The sequence below is a fragment of the Cynocephalus volans genome, chromosome X (assembly GCF_027409185.1).
Source record: "Cynocephalus volans isolate mCynVol1 chromosome X, mCynVol1.pri, whole genome shotgun sequence".
In the NCBI taxonomy this organism is placed as follows: domain Eukaryota; kingdom Metazoa; phylum Chordata; class Mammalia; order Dermoptera; family Cynocephalidae; genus Cynocephalus; species Cynocephalus volans.
This window is the reverse complement of record NC_084478.1, coordinates 23,754,047-23,774,794: the sequence shown is the minus strand read 5'-3', so window position 1 is coordinate 23,774,794 and position 20,748 is coordinate 23,754,047. Positions and strand designations below refer to the sequence as shown.

Below are 20,748 nucleotides of genomic sequence, written 5' to 3'. Positions count from 1 at the left end.
TGTGGTTTTGTTATAAGCACACACAAGATAAATGGTGGAAGACTTCAGGAGGCCTTCATGTACTTCAAGTTCGTTAAAAATAACATGTATTCCACGCTACCAAGAGCTTATCTACACATTTATTTTCAATCAATAAATGCCGCTTTTAAAACCTTGATGCAATTGACTTTACTCTTTATGAATGAATATCTAATTATCAGGTAATCAAGAGTATTCAAATCAACTGGATTCCTCTCATTCCCTCCTCCCTGCCCCCCTAACTGGATGAACAGAAAAAAAAATTTTTTTAAAAAGACATAGGTTTAAAGAGCCTCAGACATGCAACTATTCACTGAAAATATCCCTGTGGGCTTCTGCTAGCAATGTAGAGTTGTAATTTTTGGATCATAAATAGTAATTCATGTTATATGTACAAAAATACATTAATAAATTCAGTAAGTTCAAGATGTACATTTATCAGAATAATGAACCAGTGGTTTAAAAACCTTCCCTCCCTACCACACTGCCTATTAACATTTGAGGGAAAAAGTCACTGAAATACCAGTTGTCATGAGCTATTCATGTAATTATAAAATAGGCCCTGTGTTAGATGGTTTTGCCCAACTATAGGCTAAGTAGGCTAATGTAAGAACATTACATTATTAGTATGTAGAACATACTAATGTTCTGAGTATGTTTAAGGTAGGCTAGGTTAGGCTAGGCTAAGCTATGATGTTAGGTAGGTTAGGTGTATTAAATGCGTTTTTGACTTAACGACATTTTCAACTTACAATGGGTTTATCAGGATGTAACCCCATCATAAGTCAAGGAGCATCTGTTTTCAGCTTTGCATACCACATTTAATTGTGTATATCTGGGCTATATTTAGAAAAGTACTGAAAAATACTGATTTTAGTGATAATTATTCAGCATTAGTGAACCTGGTAGATAGTTCTGGAAGTTTTCAGTAATTTTTAGGGTAAAGCACACATTTAGAGTGGAATAAGTTGGATTTTGGTAGAGGATTCTTAAAGCAAATGTACTTCACAGGGCCTGGTTTTCCAAAGCCTTGCAGTTTCAAATATTGACCTTGCGGAGGAATGGAAATTTTCCTCAGGCTATAAAGTCTTTGGTGTAAGATCTCTAACACAGCAAGGTTGCTGGCTCAAAGACAGACTAGTTACTGACTGATGTGTAAAGATAGATACTGGAAAATTGCTGGAGGGAGAAGGAATGTTTGCTAAGATCAAACTTTTGTTGGTGGATCACTTAATTGTCTAAGGGAATGTCATCTGACTTGTTTCACAGAAAGTTACCAGCCTATATTGTTAAACTATAACCCCACCTATGTTCTCTTCCTGTAACTTCCTGGTCCGGAAAATAAATGCAGGAAGAAAACCCCAACTTGGGGTTAATTTCCTAAGGAAGGGATGCTTCTTGCTGGAGGGTTCCAGGGAAGTTCAGGGCTTCTCACTGCTCAGTAGAGATGGGCTTTGAGTAATCCTTTGCAGCTCCGTCACCCAGGGGAAGTGGGGTGACAAATCTGTGGGGGGTAAAGCAACAGATTTTTTAAAGTAAAATTATTCTGAACCATATACTTCATTTCTTTTATTGACTGCAGATTAAAGAACTCCTATCCTTAACAGATATCACACAGAAGTCTCAATATTTAAGAAATTTCTTCTTCCTATTTCATTTTTGTTAACTTTTCAGTATTTTGTACAGCTTTAAGTCCTTATTCCCAAATCTCAAATTGTCAAATGCCACATACTCTGAAATTCAATATCCCAAGTATGTCAATGGAAAGGAAGTTATGAAAAAATGTATAAGCAAGTGTGAGAACATCTTTTCTTATTTATGATCTAAAATCTGGGGATAGTACTTTGCATGATGCTTTTTCCTACTTTAAGTTCTCTTTGACCACTCTTCTATGATTTTTATATGAGAATTGCTTTAATACCAGGCAATTCAGTAGCAATGACCCTAACTTTAAATCCTGGAAATGACAAAAATAAGCTTTACTCCCTGTATAAAGAACTTTTGAACACACTATTAAAATATTAAAAATAACAGTAGAGCTTGAGATATGACAATGTTTCTTGTGAAAAAAACATTCAACTGCAGCCAAATATGATCTTTGTGTAAAAAATGTGTATACACCCATAAGAAGAAAAGAAAGGACTAAAGCAGTGCTCCAGTGTTAATTGGTTCTCTCTCAGGGTTAGTATTACAAGTAATTTTCACGTTATTTATACATTTCATGTTTTCTAGGATTTCTATACCAGACACACTTTTGTGATTATCAGAGAATAAGAGTAATTTTAGTAGGACTCCAGGGTACACAGGATTCAACCAGACTTGTGAACCCATTTGAGCTCATAGCCCTCTGAGTACACAGCATCCATAATAAGATATAAAATCATTTAAGAACAAAACAGGTTTATTTGGATTTGGGACTTTGAATATTTTTATCTCTACTAGCTGACCTTCTCCTGCCACGACTCCTGGACCTAGAAGAACTCTGGCTCTGGCTCTGGCGGCTCCTGAGGCTCTGGCTCTGGCTTTGGCTTTGGCTTCGGCTGCTCCGGCCCCAGCTGTGGTCCCTTTTTCTTTCTCTACTTCGTGAACTGTGCCTCTCACGATTCTTTGATGTATGTTTGTGAGATCTCTTTCCCCTGTCAGTACTTCTCCTTTTCTTCTCAATTTCCCCATTTCTTATGTAGGAATACTCTGGACTAAGGTTTCTTTTTCTCCTGGGCCTGCCATAGTATTCATCATGGTGGCCCATCCGTTCTCTCCTCTCCAAGTTTTTACCAAAGGAGAAACCAGTCTGATCAGGAGACAGGTAGATGTTTCTATTAGCTTCCCAAAATTCATTGTTGGGATTTCTGAACACATGAAGAAAGTTGCAGTGTTTTCCTCTTGGACACTGTTGTATTTCAAATAAACCTGCAATGGCACAGTGATGAGACAGCATTTATTAACTGTGTATTCTGAAGACAGCACTTTGTCTTTTCAGAAAGTACATTTCTGATGTTTGGATATGTTAGAACTATTTCCCACTGTGTATTCTTTAAAAAGGGCTTACATAAATTGAGGTCATAGTTTGGTTTCCAGAATTTCAAAAATACGCAAATGCTCTAACAAATGGCACTCTGAAAGGTCAACAATTTTAATTACCCAGAATATCCCACGACTCTATTGGATTATGGTTTGGAGTGCAACTGAACAAGTGGCGACCACATTACTATTCTAGGGTTTCACCATCCCACTGATGGACAATTCAGATCCCTAATAAACACCAGCCCTTGGGATCCCTGTGGTAGCATGCTTTGAGGGCATGGTGGTACCAGGATAGAACCATTGGTCAAAAGAGAAGGGCTATTATAGGGGGAGGATCCTGTGTTTTCTTTACACTTTAAGATAACACTGGCCTAATGCCTTAAATTTACCAAGTGCTTTTAATATGCAAGATTCTTGTCAAAAGTGAAATCTATTTGAACATGAACAACTTTGAGATTGTTTTGGTGTTTTCAAACTTTTTTTGGTGACTGGCTGACTTTTCTTTTTAAAGCAGTAAATTCCCCAAATATGTAAAATAGTTAAAAGTGAAATACCACCATACCACATACTGTACACAAAAATTAACTCAAACTGGATCAGAGACCTAAATATAAGAGATGAAACTATACAAGTAAATTTTGATGACATTGGGCTAAGCAAGAGTGTCCTAGATATGACACCAAAGTACAAGCCAAAAAAAAGGATAAATTGGACTTCACCAAAATTTAAAACTTTTGTGCTTCAAAGGACACAAAGTGAAAAGAGAACCCATAAAATGGGAGAAAATATCTGCAGATCATTTTTGTGATCAGGTATTTGTCTGTACAATATATCAAGAACCCTTACAAATTAATAATAAAAAGACAATCTAATTAAAAAATGGGCAAAGCACAACCAGGCACACCACCAGCACCAAGGAGCATGCCAAAAACATCACTTCCATATGGGTGGCCCACCACAGCCACCACAGTAACCACGGCTGTGGCTAGATGTCACAACCACCACTCAGATGGTCTGTCAGCCACTGGAGTGCATTGATTGACACAAGGAGAGTTGCCAGCAGAGACCAAAGAAGAGGATGTCTCTCCACAAAGTCCATTCCAGAGTGACAGAAGCATCTGCTCTATGATAATATTGGGGGACCTGAACACACCTTTCAGCATTGGAAAGATCATCTAGGCAACAAATAACAAAGTAACCATTACTCTTTCAGAGGGACAGAAGAAATCTAAGGTTATCAGTGGTGGGAGGTCAGAGGGAGAGAGGGATGGGGAGAGATTGGACAAGGAGCATAAAGAATAAGTATAATTTGTAACAATATACATACTAGTAATGTTGATTTGATCGACATATGTCAACAATGAATCCCTAAAATATGTATAATAATTATGATTCAATAAATAAATAAATGAGCTTAGGCTCTGAATAGACCTCTCTCCAAAGAAGATATACAAATGGACAATAATAAAGACAAGGAAAGATGTTCAGCATCATTAGTCACTAAGGAAAACAACAATGCTGTTATTTATTTTTAAAAAAGAAATAAATAGTCTTAGTCTCCTTGGGGGGAGTCAAAGTCACACTCAGAAGCACCTCACTGAAATAACACTGGATTCCCAGGAACTGACAAAAGTAATTGCCTTTAGGAGAAAACAATTCCATCTCTTTTATCCCCCAAGCCTTTAAACTTAAGGTATAATGGTTCTTCTGGTTTTCCTAAGCAAGGAATTCTAAAATCTATTTTTTTCCCTTCATAAGTGGTTTTAAAATGACAGCACCCATTAAGATAAGGTTGCCAAAGATTCAGATTATAAATTATCTATTTTCTTTTTTTAAAAAAGATGACTGGTAAGGGGATCTTAACCCTTGACTTGGTGTTGTCAGCACCACGCTCTCCCAAGTGAGCTAACGGACCATCCTTATATAGGGATCCGAACCTGTGGCCTTGGTGTTATCAGCACCACACTCTCCGAAGTGAGCCATGGACCGGCCCTAAATTATCCATTTTCTAATAAGAGGTTTTAAGCAAGTGAGCGTAGAGCAAAGAAACACAAGTAAAGGGTAAGATAAGTGCTCCCCTGAGGCATTTAGAGCTTCATCTCTTTTTACCTGGGGAACGTCCACAATAGTTTGGCTAAAGCCATAGACAGAAATCGGAAAGTAAGGAGGCCTTCAAAACTGCTGGCTGCTCTCCACACAGACTGAATCACTTCCTGATTCGGCTGCCACTGTCTCATGAGTCAGTCTGAAAGCATGCTTGACCAATCTTATGCCTACAATCAGGCTCTAATGCACAAAAGCATGCATTTCCAGTAAGGCGGGAAATACTACAGCTAATATTTTAGGTGGCAAGGATGACAGAAGCTTCATTAAGGATAATGATGGGAAAAACACACAAACACAGCTCAAGTGAGGCGAGCCAATGAATAGAAAACACCTCTGAAACTGCCACAAGGAAATTGTGGCTTCCTATAGAGGCAACTTTCTCAAGCTTCCTGAATTGTCAGACACAGAGCCCAGGACTGAGAATCAGAAGACTGGAATTCTAGCCCCAATTCTGTCACTGATACGTTGTAACCTTAGTCACCTCATCCATATAGTGACCCACAAAGTCTGTTACAGATCTAAACTGTGGTGCCCTTTATACATAAAGATCTCTGCTCATCTACTGAGGCAAGAGCTATGCTTTACCCCATTAAAAGACTGTTTTTTCCCTATGAATATCCCTCTATATAACAGTGGAACAATTGGGGAAAAAATCATCACATTGTCTTTTACCACAAATGGCCATTTTCCACCGGGTCACTGGACAGAATTCACACTGAAGCTGTCGTCCTGCATACCATCGCCCGTTAAACAGAGAGAGGGCTGCTTGGCATTCTTCTTCCCTTCAAACCACAAATCAAAGGATGTGTTTTACAGTAACTTTTTAATATGTAAATTAACCCTATTATTACTTAACCCTTTAATTAATTTATTGTAGGACCACCAAGTTCACTGTTTTTATACCCTCTAGGGATTCCTCATTAGAGCAGTCAAGCTCCCAAAGCTCACAATTTATTCAGGACCCCTTTTTACTAACCCTCTGAGAAGTTTTGATGCATGGAATTTGGCCTGAGTCAAAGCTTCTTAATCCAAAAGATTGGACCATTAAAAATGCAGAAGTGTTTTCAACTGTTAGAGCCTATTCTTTCTCAGCTAAGATTGCTGTTCTTCTTATTACAATGGTTAATTTAACCCATTAGCCATGGTGTGGCCTAGGCAAACAGCAAGACAAGCAGAAATGACACACTAGCTGCTCTCTCAGCTGGCCAAATGCACACTAAGATTATATGGGGCTTCAATCGCGGGCTCTTTTGATGTATACTTTTATATTCTTTATTCTAGTTATTGCTTTTCAATCTGTATTTTCAGTATTAAAATTATATAAGTAATAATATAACTATATTGTAAAAGATTCAAAACTATGTAAGTATACAAAGAATGAAATACAAGTGCACTATTTTCAAATCCCTTCTGCATTTCTAAGTCAGCCCTTAATATTTACATTTTTAAAAATACCATGCATATGAAAGCTATATAACCACTGGAAAAATCCCAAATGTCAGCAGAAACAGAACACCATACTATGACAAACATGAAGATGTTTATGTTCAAAATACTTACGACTGGTACTGAACATACACATTGCCCCTCAAATGAGGTTCCAAGTTGCAGCTGACCTAAGGAGCAATGAAAAATGCTCTCATTAAAAACTACAGAAAAGAAACCATCCAGTCATCAAATGCACCTTATCCAGGCTAACTCCCAAAAGCAGTGACCAATCAAAGATTCCAAAACAGAGATACTAGCCTACTCTTGTGTCTATTTAAGGCATATTTCAGCACATAGCAGCATTGCGGGCCACAATTATTTGATCCCTGTCGAGCCAGGTCTGCTTCTTTCTACAAATATGAAACATTTCATACGTGCATAAAAATAAAGAATATAAATCAGCCCATCCATACAATACCCAGATTTTATACTAACTTTTCCATTTTTGACTGAGAACATTTAAATAACTAAAACATTAAAGACCCAGTTGAAGCCCTTCCATCCTATTCTCCCTCCTCCATCACATAGGTGAGCACTATCTGGAGGCTGGGTGTAGCCTTCACATTCCAAATGCACACATACGTACGCAGACACATAAACAGACACAAATACATCAGTCCCTCTCCTCTGCAGTTTCAGTTTCCCAAACATGGTCAAAAGATACTACATGGAAAATTCCAGAAATAAACAATTCATAAGTTTTCAATTAAAAGCCGTTCTGAGCAGCATGATGAAATCTTGCACCATCCTGCTCTGTCCTGCCCAGAACATGAATTATCCCTTTGTCCGCTCTGTATATGCTACTTGCCCGTTAGTTACTTAGTCTTGGTTATCAACAATCACAAGAAGAAAAAGAAGGGTGAGTACAGTAGAATAAGATATTTTCAGAGAGAGAGGCACCAGATTCACATAACTTTTATTATAGTATATTGTTATAATTGTTTTATTTTATTATTAGTTAGTGGTAATCTCTTACATGATAAATTAAACTTTATCATGGGTATATATGTATAAGAAAAAACAGTATATATAGGTAGGGTTCAGTACTATCCACGGTTTTAGACATCCACTGAGGGTCTTGGAATGTATCTGCTATGGATAAGAAGGGACTACTGTATACATATACACATAGGCATGTACACATATATCATATACATGCCAAAAAACATGTATCATACACATAAATGTCTATTTATGTATACACATGCAAAGAAACACATGTATGTACTGAAATAATGTATAATATTGTTTTGTACATTTTAAAATTTTATATAAATAGTATTTACTCCACATTTTTTAAAGATGTAATCATATAAACTTAATGATTCATCTTAACTACTGTATAGTGGATATATCAAATTATCAAGTTAATTTATCCACTCCCCTAATGATTGCTATCCAAGGTGCTTCCAATTTTTCATCTACAAACAGTGCTGCGGTCAGCATCCTTGAATACATCTCTGCGGGTGGACGGCTGTCTCTAGCATGCGTAACCAGGAGTGTGCCGATCCATAGGTAACTTCCACTTCATTAGCTATTGACAAACTACTCTCTAAAGTGGTTTTATTAATTTACACATCCTCACCTGCTCTTGGTATTAATAGAATTTATAATTTTTTGCCTGATGGGTAAGAATATATCATTTTCTTTTTTTTTGTCTTTTTGTGACCGGTAAGGGGATCGCAAACCTTGGTGTGGTGTCGCCCGCACTGCGCTCAGCCAGTGAGCGCACTAGGAGCCGAACCTGCGGCGGGAGCGCCGCTGCGCTCCCAAGCGCTGCACTCTCCCGAGTGCGCCACGGGGCGGCCCAAGAATATCTCATTTTCATATGCACTGTTCCTATTACTAGTTAGGCTGAACACTGGATCATTTGCCTTCAAAAAACCAAATCTGATTTGTTTTTATTTAATAAGTAGGTAAAAAAGGTCCTCAAATATTCATACTAGTGATTAGCTTTTACCTCCAAAATGAATCTATAATTTTACAAATTTGTTCCATAATATTAGAATATCCAAAAAGGGCAGGATCCATACTTAGTGACGGCTTGTAACACCATCCTTAGAAGGAAGAATAAAAGGCCTCAGGAGTCCGTGTCAGCCGTGCGAGGGACCTTAGAGATCATTTAATGCAGTGGTTCCCAAGGACCCATTATTAATTTTCCATGCTGAATTCAATGTTCTGAAATTTTTCCTCCTAAAAATGTACTTAACAGTTTTCCATTTGTAACTGCCAATGTGATTAGCAGGAACTTGGCCATTCTATCAGCTTGGCTGATAGAATTCTAAACAAAAGGAAAAAAATACATTGTGGTTAGTGGGTGCAACAGTGCAACTTCCATTAACCGGTCAAGTTTTGAAAGGAGTTCCAACGCTAACAGTTCACAGAAGCTGTATAATCCAGGGAACCTATGAGGGAAACCACTGAGGTAATCTAACCCCCTCACTTGTGGGATAAAAGGCAGGACAAGTAAAGTAACACATTGGAGAGCACAGGGCTGGGCAAACCCCGCTGTCTCCTCAGCCAGCGCTTCTAACATGGTATTGTGTGGGGGTGACCATGTACTTCCATTTTAGTGGTTACTGCCTGTGCTGAGTAGTGCGAAAACAGGAAGGCGCACTACCACTGAAACAAAATGGTTAAGGGGAAAAGACGTTTTAAAAGACTTTTTAAACATCCCGAAATCAGTTGACAGAAGTATAGCCTTGAATGTCAGGAATCTCTCTCTTTTTTGGCTGTTTAAACTCCACTGTCATGTCCAACTAGCAGGAAAAAACCACAGCTTTATTCATTTTTCAAAATTATGGGACATTTTCTCTGCCTGGGTTGGATGTGATCAAATCACAGAAAAGGTAGGAGGCTTCACTACGTTAAGATTCAACTAATGGGTCCGAGGAACAGCAGGGATTACTTTTTTTTTTTTTTTTTTTTTTTTTAAAGATGACTGGGGGCCGAGCCCGTGGCGCACTCGGGAGAGTGCGGAGCTGGGAGAGCCGCGACGCTCCCGCCGCGGGTTCGGATCCTATATAGGAATGGCCAGTGCACTCACTGGCTGAGTACCGGTCACGAAAAAGACAAAAAAAAAAAAAAATGACTGGTAAGGGGATCTTAACCCTTGACTTGGTGTTGTCAGCACCACGCTCAGCCAGTGAGCAAACCGGCCATCCCTATATAGGATCCGAACCCGTGGCCTTGGTGTTATCAGCACCGCACTCTCCCGAGTGAGCCACAGGCCGGCCCTTTTAGATGTCGATGAGTGATAACTCAGGACTCCTTTTGTTTGCTTGTTTTTTGTCTTTTTTGTGCCCGGCCGCACCACGCTCAGCCAGTGAGCGCACTGGCCATCCCTATATAAGATCCGAACCTGCGGCGGGAGTGCTGCTGCGCTCCCAGCGCCGCACTCTTCCGAGTGCACCACAGGGTCAGCCCCTAGGGATTACTGCTGGCTTTACCCTTGCCTGAAGGCATATTTAAAATAATTATGTGTCATCTGAATGCGTCTTTTTCACCCAGTATACTGCATCACAAACCATAATTTTTGGGACACTATGTTCTATACTGAAAGTATGCAGTGAATAAAAACAGCGTTTAATAAAAAAGGATCTAGATTTTTGTTCTTGTGTAACTCCAGAAGAATGAATATGCACAATGGGTGTAAGTTGCAAGCAGGTATCATCAATACAATGCACCAACAAATTCAGTGAGTGGCGCTGTGTTGCACTGCGTATACGGTAGCTATAGGTGAGATGCCTACAGAAGGGCGGAAGGAAGGGCGGACAGAAAGAAAGATGGACAGACGGAAGGACGGATGGTCGAAAGACGGCACACTGTTCGTCATAAGCAGTGGCTGACTGAAGGCTTGGATGGCTATGTGCCGAGGACCTGATACAGAGAATTCATACACTGGAAAAGAGAACACAAAGGTACTGAATAAATGAAAGATCCTTTCCAATCTAGACCCTAGTATTCTGGAAATATGCTAATTTCATGTGGTATCTATATGGCATTGGCAACGAGGGGGTGGAAAGGGAGAGAGAAGGAAGTAAATTGACCAAGAGCCTGCGTGCCTGACCCTGGACCAGGCACATACATCACAAGGCTCCACCCAGGTAAACCACCTGTGCTTCCGAGCGCTCGTGTCATGAGTACTTCCGGGTGAAGCGAACCAGTCCCCTCCTCCAGGCGCATGCCCACCTTGAATTGAATCACTTTCCCCACATTCTTGAACTCCGGTAGCACATCGTCATAGAAGTCAAGGAACTGCTGGTAGGTCTCCTCTTCACTGTACTCCAGGCTGGCGTCAGGGTCATAGTCGTCCCTCCTGCACTGCTCCATTCCAAACGTTGTAAACATGCTTTTAATAAGAAGGGTGGGACTCGAGGCTGGGAAATTATGTTTACGTGAACACCTATATATGAAAGAAAACTTAAATGCACTAGTCCAAGAGTTAAAAATTATACACAAAAAGCTTGCTTTAAACTTTGAGATAAAGAGTCAAGTAACTTAGTTGTTTTGACTTAATTATAAGGTAATAAACCCCACTCAGATGCTAAATTTCTGGGCCGGCCCGTGGCTCAGTCGGGAGAGTGCGGTGCTGATAACACCAAGGCCACGGGTTCGGATCCCATATCGGGATGACCAGTTAGCTCACTGGGTGAGCGTGGTGCTGACAACACCAAGTCAAGGGTTAAGATCCCCTTACTGGTCACCTTTAAAAAAAAAAAAAAAAAAAAAAAAAAACAGATGCTAAATTTCTGCACTTAAGAAAACTGTTCTAACACTGACCAGTATATTGGCTTTCATCAAAATGTTAAGTTAGAAATGATTTCCAAGCTCATATGCCATTCAGCTGCCTCTGAATGGAGTTCCGGAAGCCTTACATATGTTGAACCATAAGGAAAAAGAAGGTCCACTGGTGTGGGGACAGGTAAAAAGATGCCACAATGGCGGGACTCTTGTGAGGAAGGTGAGAACTAACAATCCAATCCTGCTTCTGCACAATCTTCAGTTAACTCACATGCTTAGAGAATAATCTAAGAATTTCCATCCAGTTAATGGAGTATTTCATCCATGTACAGCATTTTAGAGTTTTCACGGTACTTTTACTTTTTTCTTCTGATCCTTATAACCTGTTAGGACAGGTAGGGCTAGTATTTTCTCCACTTTGCAAAGAAGGAAGCTGAGGCCTAGAGAAGCACACTTGTCCAGATCACGTGACCGGGAAGGGATGAGTCCAGAGATCTGAATTGCCCTACAACTGGAGCCTGTTCATTATAGGGTATAATAAAATATAATTTAATTTTTATTAAAGATGATTAACCATTATGAATAATTGTCTTTTCATAGTTTAAACTGGACTCAGGCTAAGCTGACCAGGCTATACCTGAGTGATTTTTAAAAAATCCTTAATATGAGTTTACTTTCTTCTCCTAAAATAAAATGAGGGGGAAAAAAATGTAGTTCAAGGTTCCAAATAAACAAAATTTTCCTGGTTAGCTTTCTAGTTAAAAATTGGTAAGACAAAATTTTTAGGAAAAAAAAATCCATAGAACTTAGGAAAAAAGAAAGCTGAAGAATAGGGCAAGTGTTGGGAAAAAAACAATGGCCCTGAAATGATGAAGTGTTTAATCATACTTTCCATGTCTGTAACATACATCTATAAGCATACTGAGATCAGGCATACAGAATGCCTAGCATACAACATGCCCAGCTCAGAAATCTTCAATTTAATGTTAATGTTCATTAAAGTGAAATTTACTATTTTACAAATGACCTCCTGGATTATTCAGTTAGAGACCTTGTAATTAGATCTATCTTCCCAAGTATAGCTACCGACAGAACAAAGAGTGAGGATTCAACCTAGCTGGCAATGTTAGCAGTGAATCAAAATTTTACAAGTATGAAGCACATATAGAATTAAACAGGAACCAATTTAACGAGGTTAAAATTCTGCCTACAGGATTCTTAGATCTGAACAAACTTGGCCCTAGTTCCCAGAATGTCAAATAAGCATTTGTCAGTTTTAGAACAGAGCCAAAGTCCCTGTCTAGGAAAAATCCCCATTTGGCCTGGAGATAATCCTTACAGTCTGAGTGTATACAAAAGGCCAGCCCTACAGCTTCTACTGAAGAGTCAGCTAAGAGTAATGGTATTTAGGAAGGCAGTCTAAAGCTATGGTACCAAGCCTGTGTGGTTCTCAGAATTATCCAGGAAGAACAGAGATTTCTCAGGTCCTGTCCTAGACCATGTAATCAGATTGCAGAACCCATATTTTCAAAGTAGCTTCCTACTTTGGTCTTGAAGATCGGCCATATTTGAGAACCACTGGTTTAAGTCATGCTATGTACCTCTTACCCTGACACTTGAATCAATTCAGATTGCCGCAAAAACAAAACACATAGTTGGACCTTACTTCAGCCCAAGGATGGCCAATAAATGGTGTGGGTATCCAAATGCCCCCTCAGGTATAGCTGACTATTCTCTTCTTTTTCCTCTTCTTGAGAGAGCCCGTCTACTACCCACTACCTTAGAATCTCCACACTGCACACCAAAGTTAGGGTGCAATCATTTAACAAAGGTCACCATAAGAAATATTCTCATGAAAATTACATATGCAACTATTACGAAACACTGATCAAAGTTACTGTCCACCTTCCTACTCAATGTCTTCATACAATGTTCCATGGGAGAAACATTTAGAATCTGATGTCCAGAAAATTCTTGTCTTTCCAGAGATAACACTCATTCATCCTTTTTGGTAAGAATTATAGCTTGTTATCTGCTTGGGACGCATTAAAATCCAGAGTCAAAAGTACTGCACATTCAGAATAACTTGCTTTCTCCTCTTCTCTTTGCTTTTGATTTCCTCTATTTTATTTAACTTAGTGCAGCAGATTGTGAGCCTTCTTTAAATCACTTTTAGAAGTAGGTGAGGTATAGATATTCATACAAATAAAGTTTTATCTCCCATCAGTGATTATAATCTTTTAGGAGAAAAAAAAAATAGAATTCCCCTCAAAGCTATGACTTTAAGAAAATACCAATTCCAGAAAGGTTCTAGAATTGAACTCTGTTCTAATTACAAAAGTAAACCACCAAAGAAATGCTTAAGTTACGAAAGTGTTTCTCTGATAATCTGACAAACCTTAACAGAAATGAATGGCTGTACGATCTGCAGTTAAGTCACTGAGGCTCTCCGTAAAAGGAACAGAATGGTAAACTTGTCTGAAGGAATGGTGCTGGATTTTGTCTGCTAATTTCACAGAATTTTATGTCACAACTCATTGCTTGAATGATGAAACTACCCGAATCACGCTCATACTTTGACATTTGTAATGGTGAAATTTCATGTGCCTATGAAAATAGTAAGATATGTTCAAAAACTAATTTGGCCAGTCCATATTTCCTTGAAATGACTCTCAGAGATGAGGTCTGAGAGCCTGATAGGCCACTCCCCTTTCCACAAGGAAGTGCCTGTCAGCTGCATTCCTGAAACCATTTGTGACAGTTCCCCTTCTCTCACTTATGCCCAACATAAGGAGAATGCAGAATCAGGCTAGGACAAGTCTTAAATTTCAAGGAAATGTCAGATATGTCATAAACAAGGAATCCTGCAGCTGGAAAACCTTCAATGCAATTTGGTTCAACTCTCCATTCAAATGAACTCCTATTGATTCTCAGTTGTCTCTGAAAGGTAATTTGCTGTACATTTTTCTTTGGTGGGGGATGTTTTATAACGATCAATCATTACTGTTTCTTGCTGAGATTAAGTGTACATTTGATAAACACTTCTAAAGGTATTTCTCTTTCCCTAGTTCCTAGTTCCTCAGGAGGAGACTTTCTACTAGATACCGGATCCTATGAATTCTTTCATGCATATTCTGGGCATTTACAATCCTAGCCAAAAAATACAAAAGAAGTTATGTATTCTACATTAGTGGCTTTCATTCCTGGAGCACATCAGAAACACCTGAGGACATTTCAAAACTAAGGCCACTCAAGTCTCTGAGATTCTTTCTGATTTATTCACTTTGGGGTGAAACATAATTTTTTTAAGCTTTCTAGATAATTCTAATGTGTATCCAGGGTTGAGAACCACTGTTCTTAAAAAAATGAAAAATGATATGAAGGCTTAAATTAAAAAAGAGAAATATAGACAAGGCTCATATTTTCAAAGAAGGAAAAAAAAAAACTCACAGCATAGACAATTTTATGAATAAAGTAAACCTGAGAGACAATATATACTTCCTTCTTAAATAGACATGTTTTCCTCTTCATATGCCTTTTTAGGATTAATAGAACATAAAGATTATGATTATATCTTTTCTTCTGCAGGTTATAAAGTAATAATTAGACTTTGCCTCAGATGGATTCTTTCACCATTAGGAATCATTTACCTGCTTGAGTTGTTCATTCATAAACAAGCCAAATTATAAAAATCAGTATTACCTGGCATAAAGTAGGTGTTCAAATACTTCCTAAATGACAAAAGGGATGAATACTAGTTTTTCACATCAATGTCTGGTTTCAAAAACATTGATCCAAAAGATGCATAGAAAAAGAAGAGTGCCTTAGAGAATAACAGTGACAGTAACAATAATGAAAATCCCAGCACATACTCGATAGTGCTCACTGTGGGCCCGGCCCAGTTCCATATGCTTTCCCACCCATTCACTCATTTCAGGCTCAGAGTGCCTCACGAGGGCAATACATTGTGATATGGACTGTGTCCCCCAAGTTTTAGGTATTGGTAGCTTGACTGATTAATGTGACTATTAAAAGGGTGGGAAATCCTATCATGGTGACTGAAAGGTGGGGCCTTGAAGAGGTGATTAGATTCTCAGGACCAAGCCTACTGAATGGATTAATAATGGTGGACATGGGTGTGGTTCTGAGGGCTTTAAAAAGAGAGCACTGAGACTCTCTCTCTCTGTGCTCTACCATTTTCTGCAATGTGAGACCCCTGGGTCACTGTTGCCACCATCAGATGTGTTCCTTGGACTTTGGACTTCCCAGATTCTGAAACTGTGAGCAATAAATTTTGGCTTTTTAAATAAATTACCCAGTACCAAGTACTTTGTTACAAGCAACAGAAACAGACTAATACAGAAAATCGGTAACAGAGAAGGGGTGTTGCTTATAACAAATATTTGAAAATGTGGAAGTGGCTCTGGAACTGGGTGTTGAGGAAAAGCTGGAAGAATGTGAAGAAGCTGGCTAGAAAAAGCCTGGCGGCTGGTGGGAGTTTAGAAGACAAAAAAATCAGGGAGAGGCAAGAAGCCATGGGCTGCAGCCCCCTCCGCCTGGAAGCAGGCAAGAGAGCATGTCCAGGGTCTTAGGCAAGGAGCTGAGGGCCACAGCCCCCTCCACCAGGAAGCAGGCAAGAGAGCATGTCCAAGGTCCTAGGCAAGTGGCCGAGGGCCACAGCCCCCTCTACCTGGAAGCAGGCAAGAAAGCACACCCAGGGTCCTAGGCAAGGAGCTAAGGGCAGTACCCCCCACCTGAAAGCAGGCAAGAGAGAACACTGAAAACACCACTTCTGCATGGGTGACCCACCACGGCCAATGCCACAGCCATGGCTGCCACAAAAGTGGCTCAACACTACAGCAGCAGCCAGTCACCATGCAAGCAGTTCACCAGACACTCAATTGCACTGACACAAGGAGAGTCACCAATGGAGACTGGAAAAAGAAGAGGATGTCTCTCTCCTCAGAACCCACTCCAGAGTAACAGAAGAAGCAACTGCTCTACCAGATGACCAAACATCGACACAGAGATACTAGAAATACGAAAACCCAAGAAAATATGACACTACCAAAAGAATACAGTAAGTCTCAAATACCAGACACTATACAGCAGGAAACCCTTGTAATGACTGAAAAGGAATCCTGAGCGACAATCTTAAGGAAACTCACTGAGATACAAGAAGACTCAGTTAGACAACATAATGAAATGAGATGAAAAAATCTAGGCTATGAAGGAGGAAATTTACAAAGAGACTGATACCTGTAAAAAGAATGTAGCAGAACTCATGGAACTGAAAGATTCACTCAACGAAATAATAAACACAACCAATAGCTTAAGCAGCAGGCTAGAACAAGCAGAAGAAAGAATTTATGGTCTTGAAGATAGTTTTTTTGAAATAAACCAGGTGGACAAAAAAAGGAAAAAAGAATTTTAAAAAAAGGTGAAAATCTAAGAGAGCTAGCAGACAACCTTAAGCACACAAACATTCAAATTACGGGTCCTCAGAAGGGGAGGAGAAAGGAAAAGGCATGGAAAGCTTATTCACCGAAATAACAGAAAACTTCCCAGGTTATAAGGAGAGACATGGACCTTCAGATCCAGGAGGCTCAAAGATCCCCAAACAGATTCAACCCCAAACTATCCTCTCCAAGATACATTACAGTCAAACTGGCAAAACTTAAAGACAAAGAGAATCTTAAAAGAAAAGCATCAAGTCACCAATAAGGGAGCCCACATCAGACTAACAGCAGACTTCTGAACAAAAACTCTACAGGCCAGAAGAAAATGGGATGATATATTCACAGTACTAGAAGAAAAAACTACCAGCTAAGAATGCTATACCCAGCAAGGCTACCCTTCAAAAATAAGGGAAAAATAATGTATTTTCCAGACAAACAAAAGCTGTGGGAGTTTACCACCACATGACCAGCCCTACAAGAAATCCTCAAAAGTCCTGCACCTGGAATCCAAAAAGCAATAATCACTACCACGAATACACAAGAAAGAATAAAACGCACTGGCACAACAAAAATGCAAACAAGAGAAACTAAATCTTACCACCACAAAAAACCATAATGAAAATGTAATAATGCCCCTACTTTATCTCATTTCCTTGTGATTTTTCTTTCTACCCATTGTTTATTTAGGAGAGTGTTGTTTAATCTCCACACATTTGTGAGTTTTGTAAATTTTCTTCTGTCATTGTGGTCAGAGAACATATTTTCTATGATCTTAGACTTTAGAAAAAAAGGAAAAATTTAAACAAAAAAATTGTAATTTTAATAGTCCATATATATTTTATTTATGGATATATCAATATTTTTTCAATAAATCCCTATGTTAAAAAAATTAACTGAATTAATTTAGATATATCTTCTATTTTAACCAGTTATATTTTTAAAAATCTTATTATGGAGAATTTCTAGCAAACATAAAAGTAGAGAGAATTTTTTATGATCCATTCCCCCTGCCTGCTCACCCTTTTATTCTTTTGGTCTGAAGAATTTCTCAACAAATTCCAGACATCATGTCTGGCTGATCATTTTGAAATATAATGACTGGCCTATATCAAGGCCATTAGTGACTAATGAAAATAAAGTACCTTTGTATTTCCCACTAATTTTACTCTGGAACCTAGGCTTTACTAAGGCTTTTCTGGACTGACATGAAACTGAGGCCTAAAGTTTATAGTCATAACAGCATACACTTTTGCTGACACCAATGAAGAGTCCATACTGATCTGTGAATTTATGAATATTGATTAGGACTCAAGCAGAAGTAAAAATGTCTTTTAGACTATATGCATACTATTTTCCTCTTATAAGTAATTCTTAATAACATTACATAAAATAAAATAATAAAACCAGAGAAAGACTGGAACTTTTTAGAGACTGGTTAAGTGGTAGTAAGCAGAATGCTGATAGAAAAATGGACTGTGAAGACCATTCTAAAGAGGTCTCAGATATAAATGAGAAGAGACTTATTGGAAACTGGGGCAAAGATTGCCCTTGCTATGAACTGGCAAGGAACGTGGCAGCATTCTGTTCATGCCCAAAAGCTTTATGGAATGTGGAACTTCAAGGAGCTGACCCAGGGTATTTGGCAGAAGAAATTTCTAAGCAGCAAAGCATTAAGGAAGCTCCATGGTTACCTGTAATAGCCTACACTAAGTTATGGCGGCAAAGGCATGACATAAAGCCAGAATTCATAAGGGAAGCAGAGCATAAAGATTTGGAAAATTTGCAGCCTGGCCATGTGGGAGAGAAGTAGAGAGCTTTTTCAGAAGAAAAATGCAATGGTACTAAGAAGATTAATACAAAAGAAAGGGATTATCAAGGGAAGGGGAAAAACGCCCTGAAGGCACTGCAGAAGCCTCTGGGGCCAACCCCTCTATTTCAGGCCAAGACCTAGGGAGACAGAATGATCTCAGGGAACAGGCCCAAGGCACCCTCCACAGGCTCGCTGTCCAGGGCCACCTCGGGAAGCTGCTTCCAGCAACTAGCACCCCAGCTGCTTTGGCTGCTCCAGCCATGGCTAATTTGGCCCCTGGTGTGGTTGGACCAGCAGCTTTGGAAAATACAAGCAGAAGCCTTGGCAGTGACCACATGGTGTTAGGTCTGTAGGCTCACAGAATGCCAGAGCTGTGAAGGCTTGGGAGCCTCCACCCAGATATCAATGGATGTATGGAGAAGCCTGGGGGCCCAGAAGAGATCTGTTGCAGGGGCAGATTCACTGCAGAGTCTTTGCTAGAGTGATGCCAAGAGGAAATGTGGGTCAGAGCTGCAGCAGAAAAGCCCCGTTAATACTATACATAGTGGAGCCGTGGGAGCTGGACTACCTTGGAGACCCAAGAATTGGGGAGCTACCAGTGTGCAATGCCAGCCTCCGAGAGCTGAAGCATAGCTGGGGACCAGGAAAGCCACAGGAGCCGAACTGCCTGAGGACTTGGGGACACAATCCCTGCACAAGCATGCAAAGGACAGCAAACATGGAGTCGACGTACATGATTCACCAGCTGTAAGATTTAATGCCTGCCCTGCTGGGTTCAGACTGGCTTAGGACCTGTTACCCCTTTCCTTTTGCCTATTTCTCCTTTTTTGAATGGGAATATGTACCTCATGCTTGTTCCACTATTGTATCTTGGAAGTAGATAATTTGTTTTGACTTCACAGATGGGACTTTGAATTTTGGACTTTTGAGCTGAAACAAGTTAAGACTTTGGGGATGGAAAGAATGTATTTACCTGTGAGAAGGACATAAACTTTGGGGGCCAGGGGCAGAATGATATGGATTGTATCCCCCAAGTTTTAGGTATTAGTAGCTTGATCCCCACTGTGACTGTTAAGAGGGTGGGAAATCCTATTATGGTAACTGAAAGGTGGGGCCTTGAAGAGGTGATTAGATTCTCAGGACCAAGCCTACTGAATGGATTAATGGTGGTGGTCATGGACGTGGTTCTGAGGGCTTTAAAAGGAGAGCACTGAGACCCTCTGTCTCTCTGTGCTCTGCCATTTTCTGCAGTGTGAGACTCCTGGGTAACTGTTGCCACCATCACATGTGTTCCTTGGACTTTGGACTTCCCAGATTCTGAAACTATAAGCAATAAATTTCATTCTCTTTACACATTACCCAGTTCCAAGTATTTTGTTATAAGCAACAGAAACGGACAAATACATTACGTTTACCCCCATTTCACAGATGAAGGAATTAAGGCTCACAGAGCTTAAGTAACTTTCCCAAAGTGACAACCACTGAAGCCAGTTTTTGAACCCAGGGGGTTCCTGAGTCTGAGCAAACTGACAATAGTGCATTAAAATACTTTTCCTCTATTCAGTCTGATCCTTCTTTCACAAATACCGTTTTACGCATGCCAAGTTTTAAAAGCCTGTTTTGGGCAGTGTTTGCCATTCCAAAACTATAGCCAGGCTGCTCCAATCTCTTCAAATATATTATTACCCCATCCTAGTTGTCCACGGTGGACTGATGTAAGCACAGGAAGCAGCATCAGAGAACTCGGCTAAGCCCAGGGGACAGGAACAGAGGGAACAGAGGACGACCACTTGAGGAAACGGAGCAGCAGCAGCAAAGCAGCAGACGCCTGATGATGAACATTTCAAACTGAAGCCTGGGCCTCTCCAAAGAGAACTCCCAGACCTTGACATTTTGATTTACTTCATTCATTCACACAGGATAAAACAAAATTAGTTACCTATCTCCAAATCTGCAAGCTCCTGTTTTACTGTAGAATGGACAATTAGCTCGATCTTTCTCCATTATTCTTAAATCCATGGGTGGTTCTGGGTTTTGCCATGTGGCACCATTTTCCAACTGTTGAAAATAACCATAACTTCACTGGTGGTATTAAAAACC

The 20,748-nt window shown here is 39.7% G+C and overlaps 1 protein-coding gene across 4 annotated transcripts in view; it reads right to left on the bottom strand.

The window, feature by feature from the left end:
- Positions 1 to 20,748, bottom strand: part of ZRSR2 (zinc finger CCCH-type, RNA binding motif and serine/arginine rich 2) — a 48,425-nt gene that overhangs the window by 16,088 nt on the left and 11,589 nt on the right. For 2 of the 4 annotated variants that reach the window (XR_010022359.1, XR_010022358.1), the window contains exons 7-12: positions 20,588 to 20,706; positions 10,828 to 11,041; positions 6,709 to 6,764; positions 5,821 to 5,930; positions 2,466 to 2,928; positions 1,325 to 1,522 (exon numbers count right to left, since the gene is read on the bottom strand). Coding sequence is in view for 2 of the 4 variants with exons in the window: in XM_063083097.1 (XP_062939167.1) it covers positions 1,450 to 1,522; positions 2,466 to 2,928; positions 5,821 to 5,930; positions 6,709 to 6,764; positions 10,828 to 11,041; positions 20,588 to 20,706 (1,035 nt within the window). In the remaining 2 variants the exon portion in view is untranslated. Of the gene's footprint in view, positions 1 to 103; positions 1,523 to 1,629; positions 2,929 to 5,820; positions 5,931 to 6,708; positions 6,765 to 10,827; positions 11,042 to 20,587; positions 20,707 to 20,748 lie in introns of those variants that run through there. The other 2 variants (XM_063083097.1, XM_063083099.1) reach the window with 2 other exon arrangements.